The 23176-nt window shown below is 41.3% G+C and overlaps 1 protein-coding gene across 1 annotated transcript; it reads right to left on the reverse strand.

Moving 5' to 3' along the window:
* Positions 1-1374: 1374 nt before the first annotated feature.
* Positions 1375-23073, reverse strand: LOC113294849. Its single transcript, XM_026543224.1, has 2 exons — positions 23001-23073; positions 1375-2747 (listed from the first exon to the last, which is right to left on the reverse strand). Exons 1-2 carry the CDS (start codon positions 23071-23073, stop codon positions 1375-1377), a joined length of 1446 nt encoding a protein of 481 aa, XP_026399009.1.
* Positions 23074-23176: the final 103 nt, after the last annotated feature.

The raw sequence follows: 23176 nt of genomic DNA on the forward strand, positions 1-23176 counted from the left end.
AGCTTCTCTTGTAATTTTCCAGATGTTGGCAGAAGTAGAGGGTAAGACAGCTGAATTCCAAATCTTTTTGTACCAGTGCAACTTAGGCATGGGAGGACTGAGTCTTTTAACTGCATCAGCAACAGTAAAAGAACCAGAATGATTATTGCACCAAATTAGAGTATCTGCACCTTGTCTAAGAACATGGAGATGTTCAACATGAAAAAGCTGGAGATATTCTTCAAGAATCATCCATTGACCACTCACAATTAAGCTGCTAACTTTTAGGCTAAAATTTTGAGAGATCAGGGGGTGAGATGGATATAATTTACTTATGGTTCATCATAAATCCATCTGTCATTCCATAGAGAAATTTTCTTCCCATCCCCAACTGCCCATCTAGTAAGCTCATTGAAATCTTGTAATATCCATTTAATGCCAGGCCAAATGGAAGACCTTTTATAATAAGAAGTCCGATTTCCAAATTTATCGGTGTATTTATCTAAGAAGAAAAGAGCCCATTCATCCTCAGATTGAAGCATTTTCCAGAGAAACTTCATTAAAAAAGAGCTTTATTCATGTCTTCTAGCCTTCTTATCCCCAACCCACCTTCATCAAATGAAGTACAAACTTTGTTCCATTTTAGAGTAACACACTTTTTATCTTCAGCATTCCCAGACCACAAGTAATTTCTAATGATTCTTTCACAGGTTTTCAAAACCTTTCTTGGCCACTTATAGATTGACATATTATACACTGGAATACTGCAGAGAACAGATTTTACCAGAGTTAATCTAGCTTGAAAGCTTAATAACCTTCCGCTCCAAGTATAAAGTCATTATTGCATATACTCCACTAGGTGCCAAAGATGAGCTAATTTTACCTTCCCTTGAACCAGCATAACACCAAGATATTTGTCAGGGAAATTAGAGATATCCATATGGAAAAAATCAGCAATTTGTCTCTTTCTAACAGATGAAGTACCACCCACAAAACATCTACTTTTAGAAGTATTAATAATCTGACCAGTAGCAGCTTGATATTCCATTAGAAGATTTCTGAGATGAGTAATGCTTCTCATGTTTCCATTGCAGAACAAGAAAATATCATCAGCAAAGAGTAAATGAGTGGGATGAATGCCATTTCTTATCACCATGGCTTGAATTTTCCTCTCATGAACTAGTTTGTGAATGTTCCTACTTAAAATATCTTCAGCAAGAATAAAAAGAATTGGAGAAAGGGGATCACCTTGCTTTAAGCCTCTGCCAACACCAAAGAATCCAATAAGGCCTCCATTTAACATGATTGATAGTTTTGTAGTTTTAAGAAGGACCATAATCCAATCACAGAATTTCTTGGAAAAACATATCTTGTAAGAGCTTTATAAAGAAAATCCTAGCTCATAGTATCATAAGCCTGAGAGATATCTAATTTTAAACCCAAGTTGCCTCCTCTTCTTTTAACTGATAATTCATTCACTAGCTCAGAAGCAAGCAAGAATTGTTCATGGATATTCCTATTTTTGATGAAGGCACATTGCTGAGGAGAAATTATTTTTGGTAGGTATTTACTGATTCTCATGGTAACAATCTTAGTAATAACTTTAAAGCAGAAATTGCTGAGACCAATAGGTCTAAACTGCTTAGCATTCTTAGCTCCATGAACTTTAGGAATCAGAACAAGAAAATTGGAGTTCATCCCACTAGGAATAAAGTTGTTCTCCCAGCAATACTGCACTGCAGTTACTAAATCAGTTTTTATGACTTCCCAAGCAAACCTGTAGAAAATACCAGTAAACCCATCAGGCCATGGAGCACTATCCTGATTTAGATCAAAAACTGCATTTTTTATATCTTCTTCAGATGGTACTTTTTCCAGAAAGGAATTGTCTTCAGCAGTTATGACAGTTGGAGCAGCTTCAAAGAAAGAATCATGTATACTAACATTTTGGTGAGCAAATTTGGTGCTGAAGTAATTAATAAGAACATTAGAAATACCCAGTTGATCAGTAACAAAATTGCCAGAAGAGTCTTCAATTTCAGAAATAGCATTTTGAGCTTGTCTTAACTTGATGCTTGTATGAAAGAATTTAGAGTTAACATCACCATCTTGAATCCAGCTAATTCTTTCCTTGTCCCTAAGAAAAGTATTATAATTATTTGCAGCCATATCACAAAGTCCTCTAGCAGTAACCAAGTTATTTAGCAGGTTGATGTTAGTGGGGTCACTATCAGACTTTAGAGTTTCCTCCAATACCTTTTCTTCTGCTTTTTTAAGAGTATCCTTAACATCACCAAAGACCTCCCAATTCCACACTTTTAAAAACTTTTTTAGTCTTTTGAGCTTATTCATGAACACATAAGTGGGATTACCATAAATTTCTTCATTCCAAGAATTCCAGATTACTTGCAGGAAATTTGGGTAGTTCAACCACATTTTTTGAAATCTAAAAGGAGGACTAAGAGCTCTAGGAATGATAGCATCAAAACCCAGAAGAGGACTATGATCAGAAATCCCTCTATTACCAACTTTATAATGCCACCCATTAAATTTGTCCAACCATTTTAAGTTATATAAGGCTCTGTCAAGGTTGCAGAGAATCCTCTTTTTGCCAGCTCTCCCATTATAACAAGAAAAATCTAGCCCATTTTTAGGATCTTGTAACAAACCACAAAAATCTACACAATCCTGGAAATCTTTTGTTCCTGTTGAAATAGGACTTCTACCTCCTCTTTTTTCATCAATAGACAAAATAGTGTTAAAATCTCCTAGAACTAGTCATGACTTATTCATAAGACTAACATAAGATAAGTCTTGCCACATTTCTCTTCTGTTGATATTATATGAATTGGCATGAACTCCAGTGACAAGGACATCACCTACTTCAACGGTAATGCACTGACTAGTTACCTTGATAACAGAAGGAGCAGAAATTGAACAATTCCAAAAAAGCCAAATATTACCTTTAGAGTTATCCTTAGAGTTATGAATTATTTCATGATGCATCCCAAGAAGCTTAAAATGAAAATTTGAAGATTTAATTTTGGGTTCAATAATCCATACAAGAAAAGAATTATTGGAGTTAACTAAACTTATCTAATATTCCAAAAGATTACCTTCATTTAAAAGGTGGTGGTTGAGGAGATAAACTCCCCTTCTCAATCATATGCTTAAGAGATTCTTTACTAGTTTTTCTTGTGACAACTTCTGGCTTTAGAGGAGGCTTTTTCTTTGAAGATTTAGAAGAACCCACTTCTTCACTTGACTGAGAGCTAGTTGAAATTCTTGGGATAATAGTAATATTTTGAGGGATAGTACCAAATTCTTATTTACTGGATTACGACTCTCTCTCAGTAGAAACTTATCATCATCAACAAGCGGAGTGACATCAAAATCTATGAAGAAAGTTGAAGACGTTTAAGGTTTATAAGTGTTTATGGGTAAAAACTGATTCTGCTGGTTTTGGTAAATTTGGGTGTGCCGCCGAGAAACGAATCTAAACCCTAAACAAATGCACTGCATGGGAGTACTTTAGATTCGAGAGATCAATCTGAACAATCCTGGCCTACACCAAGAAATGGTCGTCCCAGTCTTGCTTCGGTCACAAAGTGAAGGAGAAGGGTTGATCTTAGGGAGGGAAGCGAAGAAGGTGTTGAGATCAGAATGGTTAACTCTGAAGGTGTAGCTATTTTATGACTTGTATCAGAATATGAAACTGGCACGCGGAATGTAAGCTATCAGTTCTTGGTATTTTTCTGGATACTTGTGTTGTTGTTAACCAAAAACTCTTGTTGGTCGAAATAGGCAGAAACCTATTTATACAAGTCATAATTGAACGCACCCTGATCTCGTAGGAAGTGGGAGTGGTTGAGTGATGGAGAAGTGGGGTAATGTGTAAAAGCTAGAAACCACATCCCTACTATGAGGAGAAACTGGTTAGTTTACACCCACTACTTCTTGCCGCCACTAACTGTCCACTTTCCTGACACTTTCTTATAATGGGCGTATTGCACGCCGCACGTTGTAAACCGCCAGACCAATACCCTGATGAGCATCCCCCAGTTTGTGACATGTTTGATGTCTCGAGTATTTTCGTGGAAAATGTGCAACAGTTTGCTGAGTGGGTCTTGTGTGCAAGACCTGGTTATTCTGATTAATCGTACGCCAACTAGGTGGCGGATAATAATGTGTGGCTAGTCAAGTCATGAGACTTGCTGCAGGAAAATGGCGTATGACGTTATTAGGTTAGTCTTGGACGGTCACCTAAGACTTATCATAGGCCGGTTATTCTATGGCAAAGCTAGACGACCGAGATTGTAATTTATGAGAGAAGGTGGCCTTTGATTATGGCCACATCCCGTTGGCACCTGGTAATGACATAGTGGCGCGACTGGCACATGACAGTGGTATAGTGGCACGATTGGCGCCTGCCAGTGGCATAGTGGCGTGAATAGCGTCTGGCGTAGCCGCGGCCACTATATCTTGGCATATTGGTGTTAGGTCCAAATATGGCTCAACAATATTGGCTCTAGTTTCATATCAAACTTAATTCCCTGGGTGGAATTATTTGGCATGGTTAGCGTAGCTGCCCTATCCAAATTAGGGTTTGGCATGCGAAAAACCTAATTAGCACGTGTGGCATGTGGCCGCGACACGGTGACGTTTTTTGTGCGGATAGTGCCATGGCCGCGTCAAAGCAATTATGGCAGGGCCATAATGTGGGAACGACCATAGGCGCAAGGATAGCCATGGGTGGCCATATCATGGCGCCATTTTTAGGGTTTTCTGGGTCCCACATGGCTTGTGGCATGTTGTAGGGCTGAAGCGGCATAATTTAGGCCATGACTAGGAATTAGGGTTTCGACTAATGCCACTAGAACAAGAGTCTTATTCTGATCAGAATACCCTAATTGGAATTTTTTATGGCATTAGCCATGAACGAAAAGTGGGTTAGCACGCAGCTGCGCTATTATGGCACGTTAGCATGTTGCTACCACGGAATGGCATGGCCTGCCAATTGGCACGCTGGAGCGATTTGGCAGGTTGGCTAGCCAATCGTCACCGTGCCTGCGATAATCACTAGGCGCGATTTGGAGCAGCGGTGTTGGCACGTTTCTTGCGGTGGATGGTGATGCCATATTTGGGCGTGTTAGGAGCGGCTAAGCTTAATAAATCAAGTGGCCAAACCGTGCGGCCTTGATTTTTTGGAGACTGGCTTGGGCCGTCTAGATTAGGTTCCTAATGGAATTAGGCGCATCGACCAACCAACTTCCAACTTTATTAAAAGTGTGTGTGGCGGTTTTGAGCTATCTGATTGGCCGATGGAAAAAATAGGGGGCCGACAAGTAACATGGGGACGACCTCATTCCAAATGTGTGTGGCGCATTTAGAGCGACCTGATTGGTCGATGGAAAAGAGGGCCGACAAGAAATATAGGGCCGGCCTCATTCTAAATGTGTGTGCCACATTTAGAGCAACCTGATTGGTCAATGGGAAAGAGGGCCGGCAAGCAATGTGGGCCGGACTCATTCCAAATGCGTGTGGAGCATTTAGGGAGACCTGATTAGTCGATGGGAAAGAGGGTCGGCAAGGAATGTGGGTCCGTCCTAATTTTAAATGCGTGTGGCGCATTTAGACGACCTGATTGGTCGATATAAAAAGAGGTTGGCAAGGGCAACATGAAGCGTGGCCAGCGGCTACAGGCGACGCCTGTTGGAGCGGACCTACCAGTTATGTGGCGTGGCCGCGCCTCTTTTATCGTCGCTCCCATTTGCCACAGTAATTCTTTATTCCTCGTTTTTTGATAGGACTTTGCTCCTACTAGCTCCATGGCGGATTAGTTCCCAGCTTATCTAGGTTTGGCCTCGACCAATAGGGTTCGAGATACTTGCACAAGGCGCAAAAGACCTAATGTTTGCACATTAATTAGGATGGAAACTTGAATCTTGTGAGTTATCACAAAATTGAACAAATTTAACAAATTTTGTGTGTTGACACAAAATTCTTTTATTCTCAGAGAGCAGTTAGCGCGTCTTATGATTGAGCATTTTCATGCAGACCTTAATTTTTGATATTTCGGGAAATTCGTGTTACTCAGCTGCGAGTGAAACTAATTTTCATGTCATACCAATACTAAGGATACAGCTTGGGAACATAGCATAGGAAAATACTCAATAAACCATACACTAATGAGTAATGCAGGCGAGAGTTTACAGCATATTTGGGATTGTTGCTACATGCACCATTCTGAATAAATATACTGAGTTGCTCAATACATGTGTGAGTAGAGAGGCCCAGGCACTCATTGCTTTTAAATGGCCCGGTCCTTTTGAAGACTGCGCATTAAATATAGGGTTTTACATTTTTAGCCCTGAACTAAAAATCACCATTAACATTAAGTCCCCTGCTTAGTACGTAACAGTGACATTGTTGCGGGGTAAGCACTAGATATTGACAGACAAAGCTAAAAATCGAAAAGGCAAGACATGTAAAGGTTACCAGGAAAAGTTCGACCGACCTTTGGAAGCAAGTACGAGCGGCTGGTGATCTTTGTACTGGCGCGCTGCTATCTTGGCCACGGAGCGTTGCAGATTGAGCGGCTGGCTTGGCTACGGAGCGTTGCAGGTTGAGCGGCTGGCCTGGCCACGAAGTATTGCAGGTTGAGCGGATGGCTTGGCTACGGAGTGTTGAAGGTTGAGCGGCTGGCCTGGCCACGAAGTATTGCAGGTTGAGCGGCTGGTGTTCCTCATGCTAGTGCGCTGCTGGTTCAGTCATGGAGGTTGGTGCCATGGAGCGTTGGCGTTGCGGGCCCAGTTGCCTTCTTCCGTGTATAATCCAAAAGGAAAACCCTCCTCTACTCGAATTCCAAAAGCGCTCTGCATATAAAAGGGTGTGCTAACTTCCTCCCCTTTTATTATCCGCTCGTCTGCTTCTTGTATTCGTTTGCAGTAGCTCGATCGTAGGCGTGCCAATCGTTAGCGGCAAGGTAAGTTCATCTTGTCTTCGTATTTTAGCTGTGAGTGTAATATCCATGAGTAGTTGATCAATCTTGGGAATTTAGCTCGGTGTGAATGACTTTATTTGTTAGTGACGTCAACGACAACAAAGCAATCTCCAATAGTTATAATCAGCAGCAAGGCGAGCCAGGAGAACTCAAGGTAGGTGTTCTTTTCTATTTTACGCATGTAGCCGCCCAACAGTACCATCGATCTTCTCCAGAATATGTAATAAGGTTCTGCCTCTAGAAGAATGAGCATCTAACCTCTCCAGTGAATTTCAAAATTTACCAAACTTAATCGCACTCTTGGGATAGATGGATGAAATATATGCTCGACAATGATCATGTCAGGGCTAATCTTGGAGAGTGTAGCTGTGTTGTTGATCCGTCCTTGACTTTAAGTTATTTGGTGTCTGGACTGCTGAGACGGTGTCTGGAAGAGTTATTTTTTCCTTTCTGATTGCGGTGATGATATGGCGTGGATGCTTGTACGGTCGAAATCTTTCGGAACCGCTGGGTGAAGTAGACGAGCTGAGAGGCGTTCCGTTGCCGACGTGCTGCTATCAAGTCTTCAAGGACTTCATTCCAAGCGACATCCTTTGGACCATCTTCCGAATCTTGGACTATTGTATCGAATGGGATGTGATGAGTAGTCCCCAGTTACACTTCTGTCTGGTCATAAGTCCGATGGCGTGGCCAGATATGTGAATATCTCTGCAGCGTGTTTTTGGGAGTCTTTGATGCACGTGTACAACTTCATCCTGAGAAATTCCTGCGGCTCGTAAAGCTTCGACAGTGACGATGTTGACATCAGAAATAACCTGGTTTAGGGAAGTGAAGGCATCCCATGCTGGTAGTCCCCATGTGTAATTATCCTGAGCCTATTTTCTCGTGGAAGATGTGCTTCTACTACATTCGCTGGTAAAGTGGTGACTGCGTTTAAACTTCTAAACCTGAAGGAGGCTTCAGTCCCCAAGTGTAGCCTACTTTGATTGTATCACCTTAAATCCATGCCTATGGGATTTGATACAATCTTATTGTACTCTCCTGGATGTGATGCTGGGATGCTTGGAACATCACATGGACGAAATATACCGTATAACGAAGAGATAGAAGTGAGAGAGTTATGTTGTTAATCATGGCTCCCCCTGTTTCTTCAAGAAAAATGTTTCAGCCGTGTCTATAGAGTTATCTCATGAATCTTTGATTGTTGTCGGGGATGGACTGCGATGAGCATCCCCCAGTCGCACTTCTCTTTAGTTACTGAATTTGTTTTCTCCGAGTAGGCTTAGGATCCGTCGCGGCATCGTAAAGTGTTGCATGCGCCTTCCAGACAGAGAGGTGGTGATATCCTTACGCTGCACCTTTGAAGAGTAAATGACCTTGTCGTGGCTATGACTTTTTGGTTGACCATGTCTTCTGAGCTTTGACAGTGAAGGGATTCCGTGTAGAGCCTCGGTCCCCAAGTGTGGTTTACATGTTTCTATCTTGTATGGCCGGTGGGTTGACCATGATAAAGATATCACCATCTTGCATCCGTACTGGTGACTCTATTACTTCTTCCATGTGAAACTAAAATAGGGAGAAGTACGGATTACCTTTGTAGTGGCTGTTGCTATGGTGAAGCTCTGGCTGGTATCAAAAAACGAGCAGCAAAGGTTCTTGGCAGCAGCTGTGATCAGAAGAGACTACATTGTCATGGGAACAAAGTAGGTTGGCTGGAATTGCATGGGCATCCATGGAATCAAAGGGATTGGTTGGATGTGTAAGCGAGTAAAACTGTCCACGACCATGAGCTTTGGCGGGATGGGACAAAAAATGGCCACAATTACGAACCTTGGCTGGATGCGATCACGATCCTTGACAGGGAAGAGTGTGGCGGCTACGGCACGATCCTTGGAAGGAAGGAGTGGCGGCTACGACACGATCCTTGGAAGGAAGGAGTGGCGGCTACAGGCACGAACCTTGGCAGGAAGGAGTGGCGGCTACGGGCACGAACCTTGGCAGAAAGGAGTGGCGGCTACGGGCACGAACCTTGGAAGGAAGGAGTGGCGGCTACGGAACGATCCTTGGCAGGAGGGAGTGGCGGCTACGGCACGATCCTTGGCAGGAGGGAGTGGCGTAGCGGCCATGGCCACAGACTCTGGTAACACGCAAGGATTTGCTCGGACATTATGGCCCAGAAGAAGGATTCCTCCTTTTAATATAACTCATGTCCGTGAGGTTATTTCTTCTTATCCTTCTCTTTTCTTATTTCGGCGAAGCAGATCTTCCATGATTCTCTGCGTGCGGCAGCTTGCCTACTGTTGCTTTCCTGCGACCTGGGTATATTGACTTGATGAAAATTTCAGATTCGTGTCTTCTTACCAAAACGGCCGCAAAATCTTCGTACGATATCGGAATGAGGTGATTGACCTCTCATTCTTTTGCTAAGAGGAAAATATAACTTTTGCAAAAAGAATTTATTCATACGGAGTCCATTTGGTTGGTGAAAAGTACCTGACACCTAGAATTCAGAACTTTCCAGGAAGAATTATGTAGGTTTTTCAGCTGTCACGTAGTCGAGAGTTTCGGCTTCTATTTACAGCTCATCCATAGGATTGATGTGCCCTTTTAGCATGTTGTAGAAGAATTCCATACGAATCGTTTGGTATATGTTTCTCTCCAAGATTCTTCACCAATTAGCACCAGTTTCAATTCTTCCAGAGGGCAGCGTAAAAACGTTTTTGACGGAGTTCTTGCAAAACGACCCGTAACCTTTCTAAACTACATGCCATGTCTTGGGTGACGCTGCTGATGAGGTGTCTCTCTTTGTGAGTTATCTGTTGATGTGTTAGTACCAGCAGTATACTTGGAAATCGAGGGCTTCAATTCTGGATCTCTTGACGTAGTCATCGAGATGCCTGTTATTTTGCTGGAACATTCCGGTGTAGGTTCTTCCGGTAGGCAATTTGGAGAACTCTTCAGCATTACCCGCTTTCCTGGGAAAAGGAAATACGGGAAACGTGGATCCTTTTGGTGCAGCAACTTCTCGAATCTTCCTCTGCGTGAAGTTATCTCGGTTGCGGATTCTTTCCTGACATGATGGTGCGGGCACCGTTATCTTCTTGAGACTTGCTCTTGTTGGGTCGGCATAATAGGTGAACCTCTATGAATGATTTGAAGATGTGTCAAGCCTCCTTTATTATTATAGATGTACGAATTCCCAGAATTACGCCATGGTCTGGATCTATACATTTTGCTGATGAAGTGATAGCGGATAATCCTGACCATAAAATGGTAGTAGTGGTGGAATGGAGATAGACCCTCTCTTTCGTGATCTCTGCAGGTGCCTTTCTATGACTCCACTGGTGTTGAGATATGTTGTCGACTATCTCCATACTGGAACAACGGCTGTGCGAATCTTCCTTTTATCTCCCTGAGTGTGGACCCTGGAGACATTTTTATATCGGTGGTAACTTTGAGGCGTTTCCGGCTTGCTCCATATAACATTTATGGTGTTGCAGATGTGGCTGCTCCATTCGGACCTCGAGAGAAGCTATTGTGTCTTCCTAAGTAGTAATCACGTCTTCATGTGTCTTCATGCGGCTTTATGGTCCTTTTATCTGAGAGATTTACTGGTGCTTAGCTATCCAAGGCATTTCCAGTAGCATTGCTTGAAATAACATTTTTGTGAAGCTTCTTAGCGAATGGAACATCGGAATTGAAATTGGATGTTGAACCTTAATTGAGTTTAATGATTGAATTGGATCTAAGATCCACCCTTTTGAAATTGAGAAAAATGGAATGAATCCTGAGAAACTGATTTTGTAACCGAGAGATGAATCTCCCACTGTGGTCGCCAGTTGTTTATGGGTAAAAACTGATTCTGCTGGTTTTGGTAAATTGGTTGTGCTACCGAGAAACGAATCTAAACCCTAAACAAATGCACTGCATGGGAGTACTTTAGATTCGAGATATCAATCTGTACAGTCCTGGCCTAAACCAAGAAATGGCTGTCACAGTCTTGCTTCGGTTACAAAGTGAAGGAGAAGGGTTGATCTTAGGGAGGGAAGCGAAGAAGGTGTTGATATCAGTATGGTTAACTCTGAATGTGTGGCTATTTTATGACTTGTATCAGAATATGGAACTGGCTCGCGGAATGTAAGCTACCAGTTCTTGGTATTTTTCTGGATACTTGTGTTGTTGTTAACCAAAAACTCTTGTTGGTCGAAATAGGCAGAAACCTATTTATACAAGTCATAATTGAACGCACCCCGATCTCGTAGGAAGTGGGAGTGGTTGAGTGATGGAGAAGTGGGGTAATGTGTAAATGCTAGAAACCACGTCCCTACTATGAGGGGAAACAGGTTAGTTTACACCCACTACTTCTTGCCGCCACTAACTATCCACTTTCCTGACACTTTCTTATAATGGGCGTATTGCACGCCGCACGCTGTAAACTGCCAGACCAATACCCTGATGAGCATCCCCCAGTTTGTGACATGTTTGATGTCTCGAGTATTTTCGTGGAAAATGTGCAGCAGTTTGTTGAGTGGGTCTTGTGTGCAAGACCTGGTTATTCTGATTAATCGTACGCCAGCTAGGTGGCGGATAATCATGTGTGTCTAGTCAAGTCACGAGACTTGCTGCAGGAAAATGGCGTATGGCGCTATTAGGTTAGTCACCTAAGACTTATTATAGGCCGGTTAATTCCGTGGCGAAGCTGGACGGCTGAGATTGCAATTTATGAGAGAAGGTGGTCGTTGATTATGGCCACATCCCGTTGGTACCTGGTAATGGCATAGTGTCGCGATTGGCACATGCCAGTGGTATAGTATCACGATTGGCGCCTGCCAATGGCATAGTGGCGCGAATAACGTCTGGCGTAGCCGCGACCACTATATCTTGGCATATTGGTGTTAGGTCCAAATATGGCTCAACAATATTGGCTCTAGTTGCCTATCAAACTTAATGCCCTGGATGGCGTTATTTGGCATGGTTAGCGTAGCGGCCCTATCCAAATTAGGGTTTGGCATGCCAAAAACCTAATTAGCACGTGTGGCATGTGGCCGCGACACGGTGACGTTTTTGTGCGAATAGTGCCATGGCCGCGTCAAAGTAATTATGGAAGGGCCATAATGTGGGAACGACCATAGGCGCAAGGATATCCATGGGTGGCCATAGCATGGCGCCATTTTTATGGTTTTCTGGGTCCCACATGGCTTGTGGCATGTTGTAGGGCCGAAGCGGCATAATTTAGGTCACGACTAGGAATTAGGGTTTCGAGTAATGCCACTAGAAAAAGAGTCACATTCTGATCAGAATACCTTAATTGGAATTTGTTATGGCGTTGGCCATGAACAAAAAGTGGGTTAGCACGCAGTTGTGCTGTTATGGCACGTTGGCATGTTGTTGCCGCAGAATGGCATAACCTGCCAATTGGCACACTGGAGCGATTTGGCAGGTTGGATAGCCAATCGTCATGGTGCATGCGACAATCAGTAGGCGCAGTTTGGAGCAGCGGTGTTGGCACGTTGCTTGCAGTGGCATGGTGATGCCTATTTGGGCGCGTTAGGAGCGGCTAAGCTTAATAAATCAAGTGGCCAAGCCGTGCGGCCGTGATTTTTTGGAGACTGGCTTGGGCCGTCTAGATTAGGTTCCTAATGGAATTAGGCGCATCGACCAACCAACTTCCAACTTTATTAAAAGTATGTGTGGAGGGTTTTGAGTTATTTGATTAATAGATGGCAAAAATAGGGGGCTGGCAAGTAACATGGGGCCGTCCTCATTCCAAATGCGTGTAGCGCATTTAGAGCGACTTGATTGGTCGATGGGAAAGAGGGACGACAAGCAATATGGGGTGGGCATCATTCTAAATGCGTGTGCCACATTTAGAACGACATGATTGGTCGATGGGAAAGAGGGCCAACAAGCAATATGGGGCCGGCCTCATTCCAAATGTGTGTGACGCATTTAGAGAGGCCTGATTGGTTGATAGGAAAGAGGGCTTACAAGCAATGTGGGGCCGGACTCATTCCAAATACGTGTTGGGCATTTAGGGAGACCTGATTGGTCAATGGGAAAGAGGGTCGACAAGGAATGTAGGGTCGTCCTCATTCTAAATGCATGTGGCGCATTTAGAGCGACCTGATGAGTCGATATAAAAAGAGGTTGGCAAGGGAAACATGGAGCGTGGCCAGCGGCTACAGGCGGCGCCTGTTGAAGCGGACCGGCCAGTTATGTGTCGTGGCTGCGCCTCTTTTATCGTCACTCCCATTTTCCATAGTTCTTCTTTATTTCTCGTTTTTTTATAGGACTTTGCTCGTACTAGCTCCATGGCGGATTAGTTCCCAGCTTATCTAGGTTTGGCCTCGACCAATAGGGTTCGAGATATTTGCACAAGGCGCAAAAGACCTAATGTTTGCACATTAATTAGGCCGAAAACTTGAATCTTGTGAGTTATCACAAAATTGAACAAATTTAACAAATTATGTGTGTTGACACGAAATTCTTTTATTCTCAGAGAGCAGTTAGCGCGTCTTCTGATTGAGCATTTTCATGCAGACCTTAATTTTTGATATTTCGGGAAATTCGTGCTACTCAGCTGCGAGTGAACACTAATTGTCATGTCATACCGATACTAAGGGTTCAGCTGGGGAACATAGCATAGGAAAATACTCAATAAACCATACACTAATGAGTAATGCAGGCGAGAGTTTACAGAATGTTTGGGATTGTTGCTACATGCAGCATTCTGAATAAATATACTGAGTTGCTCAATACATGTGTGAGTAGAGAGGCTCGGGCACTCATTACTTTTAAACAGCTCAGTCCATTTGCTGACGACGCACTAAATATAGGGTTTTACATTTTTAGCTCTGAACTAAAAACCACCATCAACAATAAGCAACAATATAAAAGCATAATTCAATATAAAATTTTAAGACTTGGTTACAAGAATTTATAAGAGCAAAGAAAATCAAACGGTGTAAGTTGTCGAAGTTCATGATACCAAGACATTACAAGTTGCGAAGATCCATATACTAAAGTCCTTCTTTCATGGCCGTGTAAATATAAGTCTTCTTATTACTGTGTCAAAAAAAAAAGATAATGAAACAAATATATATGTACATTTAAATTTTGTAGTTAGTCATAGGCTTTCGGGATAGTTCATGCCTATTTATAATAACCGGGATAGTTCATGCCTATTTCGGGATAGTTCATGCCTATTAGTTAGTGATATATATGTATATTTAATATATATGTACATACAAATAATTAAACATAGTTCATGCCTATTATAAATAACCGCAATCGCATGGTGTCCAACTAGTAGACAGAGGCAAGTACCGGTCGAACCCGCATGAAGCGGTGGAAATACTGTAATCAATATCTCTAATCGACTAACCAACAATGATGTTTTTGGATTTTTGAAATGAGAAATGTAAAACGAAATAATAAAATGAAACTAATAAAATCAATATGATAGTTGGTAACCAGGGTTTATAGCATCCACCACTATTTCTATTCAATTACTGAAATGAAACATAGTTCATGATTATTTATTGTTCGCTCTATCGACATCACCTATTATATGTATTAGAGTCGCAAATATCACTGGGACGCCCTAAGAATGGTACATCAAAAGACTAAACCAAAGCATGCACCATCAAATTGCATTAATAAGAAAGTTATATGAAACTAATTATAGGTTCACAAATAATATCTGGCTATTCTAAGTATATCCCATCAAAAGATTTAACCCAGCATGGAATATCAAATAAGTAGACACATATATTTGCAATCCTATTAATTATGCGCAAAGGTTACTGTAATGTAAAGAACCGGTGAAGCAACAACGAAATTCACAATCTAATCAATAAATAAAATCATGGAATTAATCTAGTCAAATCATAATAGCCTCAAAACCACATGTATTTCAAATCAAAGTGGTCTAATGCTCAAAACTGGTTTCTACCATAGAACCCTAGTTATATAATTTAGCAATACATAGAAAAGGATTTCTTAAAACCCATAAAAATAATAATCAACAGATAAGAAAGATAAACCAATAATAATCGCGTCGTCATCACGATAAAATCAGTCTTTCTCCCCTCCTCATGAGCACTTCACCGTCATCTCTTCTCATCTCACGGCCGCAACAATGTTCTTCTCCTCTTCGTGTTTGTGGACGGCCTCCCTTACTATGACATGGCTGCAAGTGTCGTACAATGATTGCGCGTTACAGAGTTGCAGTCCAAGTCAGTGTGCATCCAGAATGGCGCAACACTGCGTAGACTGTCAAGTACTAAGGATGCGCAAAGGTGGCGCTACACTATAAAGACATTTGGCTAAGTAATGAAGCTTATTGGCCGACACAATTAGGCTTCATTGATGGATTGGAAAGACATGGCCAAAGTTGACAGATGCAACATGCGATGTTGGCATTGATGCATATCCGTGGAATTGAGTTGGCCCAAACTCAAGGATGATGCAAGAAGGTATAATAGGACAAGAGTTGGTATATGCATTAGTTCAAGCTGGCCAAAGCTTGAATAATGCAAGCAAGCTAGTAATGCGAGAGTGTGCATTACTATTGTCAAGTAAATTGGCTAAGTGATGCATGAATAACGCATATGAGCATATGGCACGTATTGACATCAATTGGAAATTATGTTGGCATGAATTTGGATTAACTAAGGCATCTTAGCAGGTTCAGATCAAGGCCATATGCAGTGGTGCACAAAACTGGCGTAAGTGGCGCATTATGGCTCAAGTGTTGGTTATTGGCTTTGCAAGCATGCCAAAGTTGTGAGACAAATATGAACGGTTATAAAGTGAGTTTATAACCATATGATAGTGTCCAAAACCGTTTGGGACAGGTGTGGAATGAGGTGGCACAAATCAGAAGAGGCTAGTTAGTTATGCACACTTTATGCGGTTATGGAAACTACTTGGACACTTGGCTGTCCAAGGCTTGTGCAGGCGGTTTCACAAAAGTTTTGGCCTGATACTAGTTAGTATAAATAGCTTAGGGATCAATAACGTTGGTGTTGTTCAATTGAGAGAAGAACCACTAATGTATAGAGTGTTTTAGGCATTCACCAAGAGGGTGAATGGACTGTTTTGTATAATCTTCCTTAATGAAATAAAATGGGTTTATTGTGTTAGTTCTTTGTGTTAATTACGTTGCTGATCTTATGAAGTTGTCAATTGGATTGATGCATGGAAAACCTCTTATTCTTATGGGGCAATGAAGAGTTAGAGAGAAATAAGATGAAGACTTCCGTTGTGCAAAGCCTTTGGAGCGAAGGCAGATGCATACTTTGGTGCAAGTATGCAAGGCTTAGTGATTTTGGGTGAAGTTGATTCACTAAACCACAATCATTGCCGGTCATGTCCCATGAAAATTTTAGGCGATTAAATGGGTATGTGACAGCTGGTATCAGAGCTGTGTTAGGGGACGCAGTTGCTGATTTTTCTCTCTTTTACTCAAGTTAATGTCATTTGTTTGTCAAATTCAGTGAAGAATTACTTGGGTTTCGCTAGTATGGAGACTAGAAGAAGTTGGTCTTGTGTGGAAAGATCAATTGGAATGAACTTTGAAGCTTGAAGTAGCAACAGGCCATGGAAGTTTATGACAAAGGTGTCAAAATTCCTGCCCAAAGTGTTAGACGAACATGCGAGAATTATTGAAAACCGGGTTTTCAAGTGATGGCATGAAAAAATTATGGAGTAGGATGACTTATATGGTGCAAGTCAGGTGTTAAAGTCCATGTTTCTCACAAGTATGCTAAGATTATGCATTTGGAATGCATTCTTTCGTAGTGTTATCAGTAACGAGTACATTATGAGTTGTAATGGTAATTTTGCGAAAATTCTTGAACTCAAAGAAGTTTATGGCCTTTGCAGTGGCAACGAAGATGGAGACATGTCTATGCGATAGATTGAAGGTGTTTTCATCGTAGTCAGTTGATGGAAGATTATAATTATCTCTCTCGAGTGCAAGTACCTTGGTGGTAATGCAAAGTATGGTTGCGAACCAGCATGTTTGTGGCGATGTGATGCCATGAAAGAAGAATTCGATGGCCAGTTCTTATCTAGCATAAAGCTTATGGAAAGGCTGAAGACAAAAGCGCAAGTTAGGGGAAAACCGATACACCACGGTCTTGTGTTTGCAAAGAAGTTCTTCGTTGATGCTAGATGCACATTAGGAGTGTGTTTGCACCTGGTTTGTGAGTGGGATCAATATGCTTGGACAAGGGTGTCCAAAGACCTGCATTTGATCACAACCACAAGCGGATGTTCTTGTCGACTGCAAATCAACAATTGTTGCTACTGAAGTTGATTTTGGAGAAAGGGAAAGACAAGAGTTGCCAGTTGTGCATGGACAGTAAAAATGAGTTCCCAGTTTGAAGAAAAATGCGGCATTCTTGCTTCATGGAACGTAGGCAGTGGCGCCTGATTTTCAAGGATTATGGCCTTGTTTGCAACTGTCCAAAGTTTTTACCGCGGAAGTCATTGAGTGATATGACTTTGCTGAGCTTTATGGTGATGCTCAGAATCACCAAGCTAAGTCCATTCCAGTTGTGCAAAGGTGCACAAGTTTGCATTAAAATTTGGGTGCTAATTGGCATAGTAGGAATGCAACAGTAGCATGCGCCAAATGAGATTTGGGCATGGCCAAGATGCATGATGCGGTTGGAGATGCAAGTTAGGCGAATTGTAGATGCATGGGGAAGAGAAGGACAAAGTAGTGGTGATGCATAAAGATGGCATGTGGCCATTATTGAAGAAATATTCATGAAAGCTAAAGCAACATGATGGCATCAATTTGAAGGAGTATTCACCTAACTGTCAATTATATTGTGTTTCGTTATGGGAGTGGCATAAGAACGTTGATAGTTAGAAGAGTGCATGTGGCAAAGTGAATTGTTACATTAGGGACAATAGGTGTTGTCTCGCTTCCTTTATTGCTTAGAAGCGAAGATGAAGTCAGTATTGCAAGGATTGTTAGGTCTTACAAGTTGCAATCATTTGGCGCAAGTATTTGCTCAAGTTTGAGTATACTTTCAGTTTGGGTCGAGTGGACCTTGGTGTTGAAATGAAGTCTCTCTATGTAAGGTAGTAGTGAATGAGGGTATTTGAAGTGAAAGATCTTGCCTCTTTCGTTCAAAGTAAAGCTAGTTTGCGTAGAAGATGTTACATAGCATATTAAGCCAAAATATGCAATATAAGACGCTGAAAGTGAAATAAGCAAATATAGTTGGTGGCATAGTCGAGTTTTCTGTTGAGAGTTATATGGAAGTGCAACGACATATGGCAACGATAGGATGGAGTAATGCAACAAGAATGAAGATGTAAGTCCATCAAGTATATGAGTTAAGAGTAACTCTAAGTTTGGAAGAACATGATGTTGTTTTTCCGCCACGTTAAAGCGTAGTAGTTTGAAAGAGAAAGTGATGCTTAAAGTGATGGTTTCAAAGGCGCGTGAAGAGGAACCCTGTCCAGTGAGGTGGTGTGAAACCCGGGGTATCCTAAGTCATGACTATACCAAAGTCATGCAGTTCAATCAAGGTGTAGCGAAAATGCAAGCAAAGAACAACAAGATGCTGGTTCTTTGGCATACAAATGGTGCAAAGTTAGAAGGAGTAATTTACAATATGATTTGGAGGTCAAATCTATTGTAAGTTTTGTTGCATTTCTGAAGACAGCAAAGGCTATGGGTTGTGGCGCATACCAGAGTGGTATGGAATCATAGCATGTATACCTTAAGGCAGGGCATGATTCGGCGTAGGCGCATATGATTGAAGAACACTTAGTCTACAGTAAGGCATGTTGAATTGCAAGAGTGCAATGTCAGTCGGAATTGAAGGCAGTAAGCTAAGTTATGCATATCAGGGTGATATGTTGGTTGTTTGGCGTGTACACTTAGGCACGAAATGGCTGGAGAAAAGATTTGTGATGCTGATGCAATCAGAGGTGGAAAATTAGCTTAGGGTTTAGCTAAAGGAGAGTACTGCCGAATTTCAGAGGAGTTCTGAAAGTGCATGGAAACAGATTGCAAATGCATTTGAGTATTGATATGCGACTTGAAGAAGAGTTGTAACGTATGCGCAACGTAACAACAAAAGTTCAAGATCAGTTTAATCAATGGAAAGGCAGTAAATCTAAGTGATAGCATAAAGTACTAGGCAGAGAAGTTTTGGAGAGGTTAAAGGCCAAGCAATGTTTGCAAATTTCTGAGAAGGGCTCAGAAGCGTACAAGGCCAGAAAACAAGTAAATGAGTATACTTTGTTGCGTTCAACGAGGGAGGTGAACGGATTAGGTGGGGGAGGTCTATGACATGGCTGCAAGTGTCGCACAATTATTGCGCGTTACAGAGTTGCAGGCCAAGTCAGTATGCAGCCAGAATGGCAACACTGCGTAGACTTTCAAGTGCTAAGGATGGCATAACCCCGCAGGGCCAGTGAAACACAAAGGTGGCGCTACACTGTAAAGACATTTGGCTAAGTAATGAAGCTTATTGGCCGACACAATGAGGCTTAATTGAGGGATTGGCAAGACATGGCCAAAGTTGACAGATGCAACATGTGACGTTGGCATTGATGCATATCCGTGGAGTTGAGTTGGACCAAACTCAAGGATGATGCAAGAAGATAGAATATGCCAAGAGTTGGTATATGCATTATTTCAAGGCTGGCCAAAGTTTGAATAATGCAAACAAGCTAGTAATGCGAGAGTGCGCATTACTATTGTCAAGTAAATTGGCTAAGTGAAGCAAGAATAACACATATGAGCATATGGAACGTATTGGCATTAATTGGAAATCATGTTGGCATGAATTTGGATTAACTAAGGCATCTTAACAGGTTCACATCAAGGACATATGCAGTGGTGCACAAAACTGGCGTAAATGGCGCATTATGGCTCAAGTGTTGGTTATTGGCTTTGCAAGCATGCCAAAGGTGTGAGACAAAGGTGAACGGTTATAAAGTGAGTTTATAACCATATGAGAGTGTCCTAAACGTTTGGGACAGGTGTGGCATGAGGTGGCACAAATCAGAAGAGGCTAGTTAGTTATGCACACTTTATGCGGTTATGGAAACTACTTGGACACTTGGCTGTCCAAGGCTTGTGAAGGCGGTTGCACATAAGTTTTTGACTGATCCTAGTTAGTATAAATAGCTTAGGGATCAATAATGTTGGTGTTGTTCAATTGAGAGAAGAACCACTAATGTAGAGAGTGTTTTAGGCATTCACCAAGAGGGTGAATGGACTGTTTTGTATAATCTTCCTTAATGCAATAAAATGGGTTTATTGTGTTAGTTCATCGTGTTCATTACGTTGTTGATCTTGTGAAGTTGTCAATTGGATTGATGCATGGCAAACCTCTTGTGCTTATGGGGGCATGAAGAGTTAGAGAGAAAGAATATGATGACTTCCGTTGTGCAAAGCCTTTGGAGTGAAGGCAGATGCATACTTTGGTGCAAGTATGCAAGGCTGAGTGATCTTGGGTGAAGTTGATTCACTGAACCACAATCATTGCCGGTCATGTCCCATGAAAATTTTAGGCGATTAAATGGGCATGTGACACTTACCTATACTTCTGTCTAGGTATATGCAAGAACAGTTTTTTGGGGACCATGGTTATTTTGGGGGACCATGGTTTTATTTTGGGTAAAGACATTAGAAGTAAATCTAGGTCATCCCTTATCTAGATATTTATATTAATACCTAAATTACCCTCTTGATTAATTTTTTGGTTATGATTAGTTAGTGTTAATAATAGTTAGCGTAGTGATTAGTAAAATGATTAAGCAGAATTATTGAGAGAGTAAAGTTGGAGAAGATGAATAAGGAAAACATGAAAAACAAAGGATTTTACCAACCATAACCGAAGGAAAAGTATTTGGGTACCCAGGTATGTTTCAAACTTAGATAATGTTGGTTGAATTGCTTCAAATTTTCAAAAAACTGTAAATTTTTAGGGTTGATTTGGGCTTGTTCGGTTACCTTATGTGAAGAACAGGTTACCGAACTCATCTGAAAGTTAGTTCGGTTACCTTTTCCATACACACAGGTTTCCGAACTCGTTCTTTAATGGAGGTTTTTAGTTGTTCGGTTACGTTTTCCATACACGCAGGTTATCGAACTTTGTTTGTAGGACTTACAGAGTAATGTTCGGTTGGTTCGCAAACTTTAACCCAACAACATATCTAACCGAACTCCACATGTATGCAATTAGTGAAGAGTTTGGTTTGTCAAGATTTTTTGCGAACAAACCGAACATAGTGGAACAAGTTCGGTTAAATTGAAAATCAACATAGTAGGCAAAATAACACAGTTCGGTTACATTGGAAAAAAAAAAATTCTTTTTGGAATATAAGTAGAGTTCGGTTACTAGATAGTTTTAGAATTTTTTGCGAACCAATCAAACAAGGTAGGTAAAGTTCGGTTATATCATAACTCAATATAGTAGGAAAAATAACACAGTTCGGTTATTTATTTATTTTATTTTTATTTTTTTTTGTATTATGGGTAGAGTTCGGTTACTAACTAGTTTTAGAATTTTTTGCGAACCTTATGAAAAATTAAATTTGTGATAACCGAAGTGTTCTTCGTGTTCTTGGTTTCAGAATGTTCGGTTATAAAACTAGTTTTTTTAAAACTATTCCTAACCGAACATGCCACTTTAACATCCATTTAAACCATATTTTGATGATTTCTACTCAATTTTCCTATCCAAAAACGAATTAAAAAGATTGTTGGGTTTTTCAATCGAACAAGGAACGTCAAGGAAAGAGAGAAGAAGAAGAGAATAAACTTTTTTTCAAAACTAAAAATTTTCTGTTGATCTTTTGATTTTGATTTTGGTTAATAAATTCATTTAGATTAGATGTATATGATTAGATTTATATAGTTATTAAGTTAGTTTAAATTTAAATTAAAATAAAGGGTAAATGGGTATTTACCTAACTTTGGGACACCCCTTATAAGTATGGGGAGGTTGGCCTAATAAAACCCTGGTCCCAAAAAAAAACCATGGTCCCTAAAAAATCGTTCATATGCAAGATATAGTTGCTGTGAATTACATTACACTGTGACAAATATAAGTACGGTGTTAACCACATTTTCCCCAACAGTACATTGACAGATATTACTCCCTAATACCGAGCATCACCACCACCAAAGCAACCATCCAGAACCATCACTGCCACTACTTTTACCACTACTTCTAATCATCCATCAACAGCACCGCCTCTTCCAACAATCACCAACACTCACATCTACTACCACAACCACGGCCACCATTAATGTCCACTGATATGATTACCGATTAATAGCAATATACTGCATTCGTCCCAAAAAAAAAAAAAGAAATCAAATACCCAGCCCAGGACGGTCCAATATTTGCTCCAAAATCCAAATCCATAGCCAGTACCATTTTACTTCATCTGAATTACAGCACCAACTTCTCACAACTCATGGTTTCCGTTCTCAGTTCATTAGCCCACAAAACAAACTCAAATCAACTTGACCACTTCGAACACCAGCATCCATCCTCCAACGACTGCACCCATCTCAGCCAACACCATTTTAGCTTCAGGCCATTACCACTACATACAACCACCACAACCAATTTCCGATCAGGGATTCATCTCTCGATCTCTCAAAAACCGCCAGAAATTCCAGCATCGGCCAAGAGACGATCCTTGTATAGAAAGTGATGCAGCCGTTACCGTGTTCGTTCTCTCCCTGTCTAGTAACCAACCCACTAGTAGCGTTCATCAATTCAGACCGAATACAACAGCTCCCTGTTGTTTGTCCGACTCACGTCCATACCTTAGTGCACCTTAACTTCTCTGCCCCATCCACTGCATCCAGCTCCGGCTAACTTTCTCGGTCTCAGCCCCATCGTTTGCAGCCATGAGTCAATGGCAACAACATTAATAACAACACTTCCATTTCGATTCGATTACAGACCAAATCAAACCCTCAAAATCCATTCACGGCCATAATACCAATCTGCAGACTAACCATCAGTTTTGTTTTCATAGTCCCAAGACTCATCGTTCACCATCTCGTCCCGAGAACTCCCATTGAGACCCATAGTTCACAGCAGGAACCATCCATATCCAGGCTTTGTCCTCCCTTCACCGTTTTCATGCAAACGTCTGGTATAAATTGAGGAAACCAGCTGATTTTGTCCGTCC

Source organism: Papaver somniferum, chromosome 7 (genome assembly GCF_003573695.1).
Source record: "Papaver somniferum cultivar HN1 chromosome 7, ASM357369v1, whole genome shotgun sequence".
In the NCBI taxonomy this organism is placed as follows: Eukaryota; Viridiplantae; Streptophyta; class Magnoliopsida; order Ranunculales; family Papaveraceae; genus Papaver; species Papaver somniferum.

Coding starts and splice junctions, on each gene's coding strand:
- LOC113294849 (XM_026543224.1), bottom strand. CDS start 23,073: ATGGGTCTCAATGGGAGTTCTCGGGACGAGATGGTGAACGATGAGTCT. Junction 2,748..23,000: donor CTATGAAAACAAAACTGATG/GTTAGTCTGCAG, acceptor GACTAGTTCTAG/GAGATTTTAACACTATTTTG.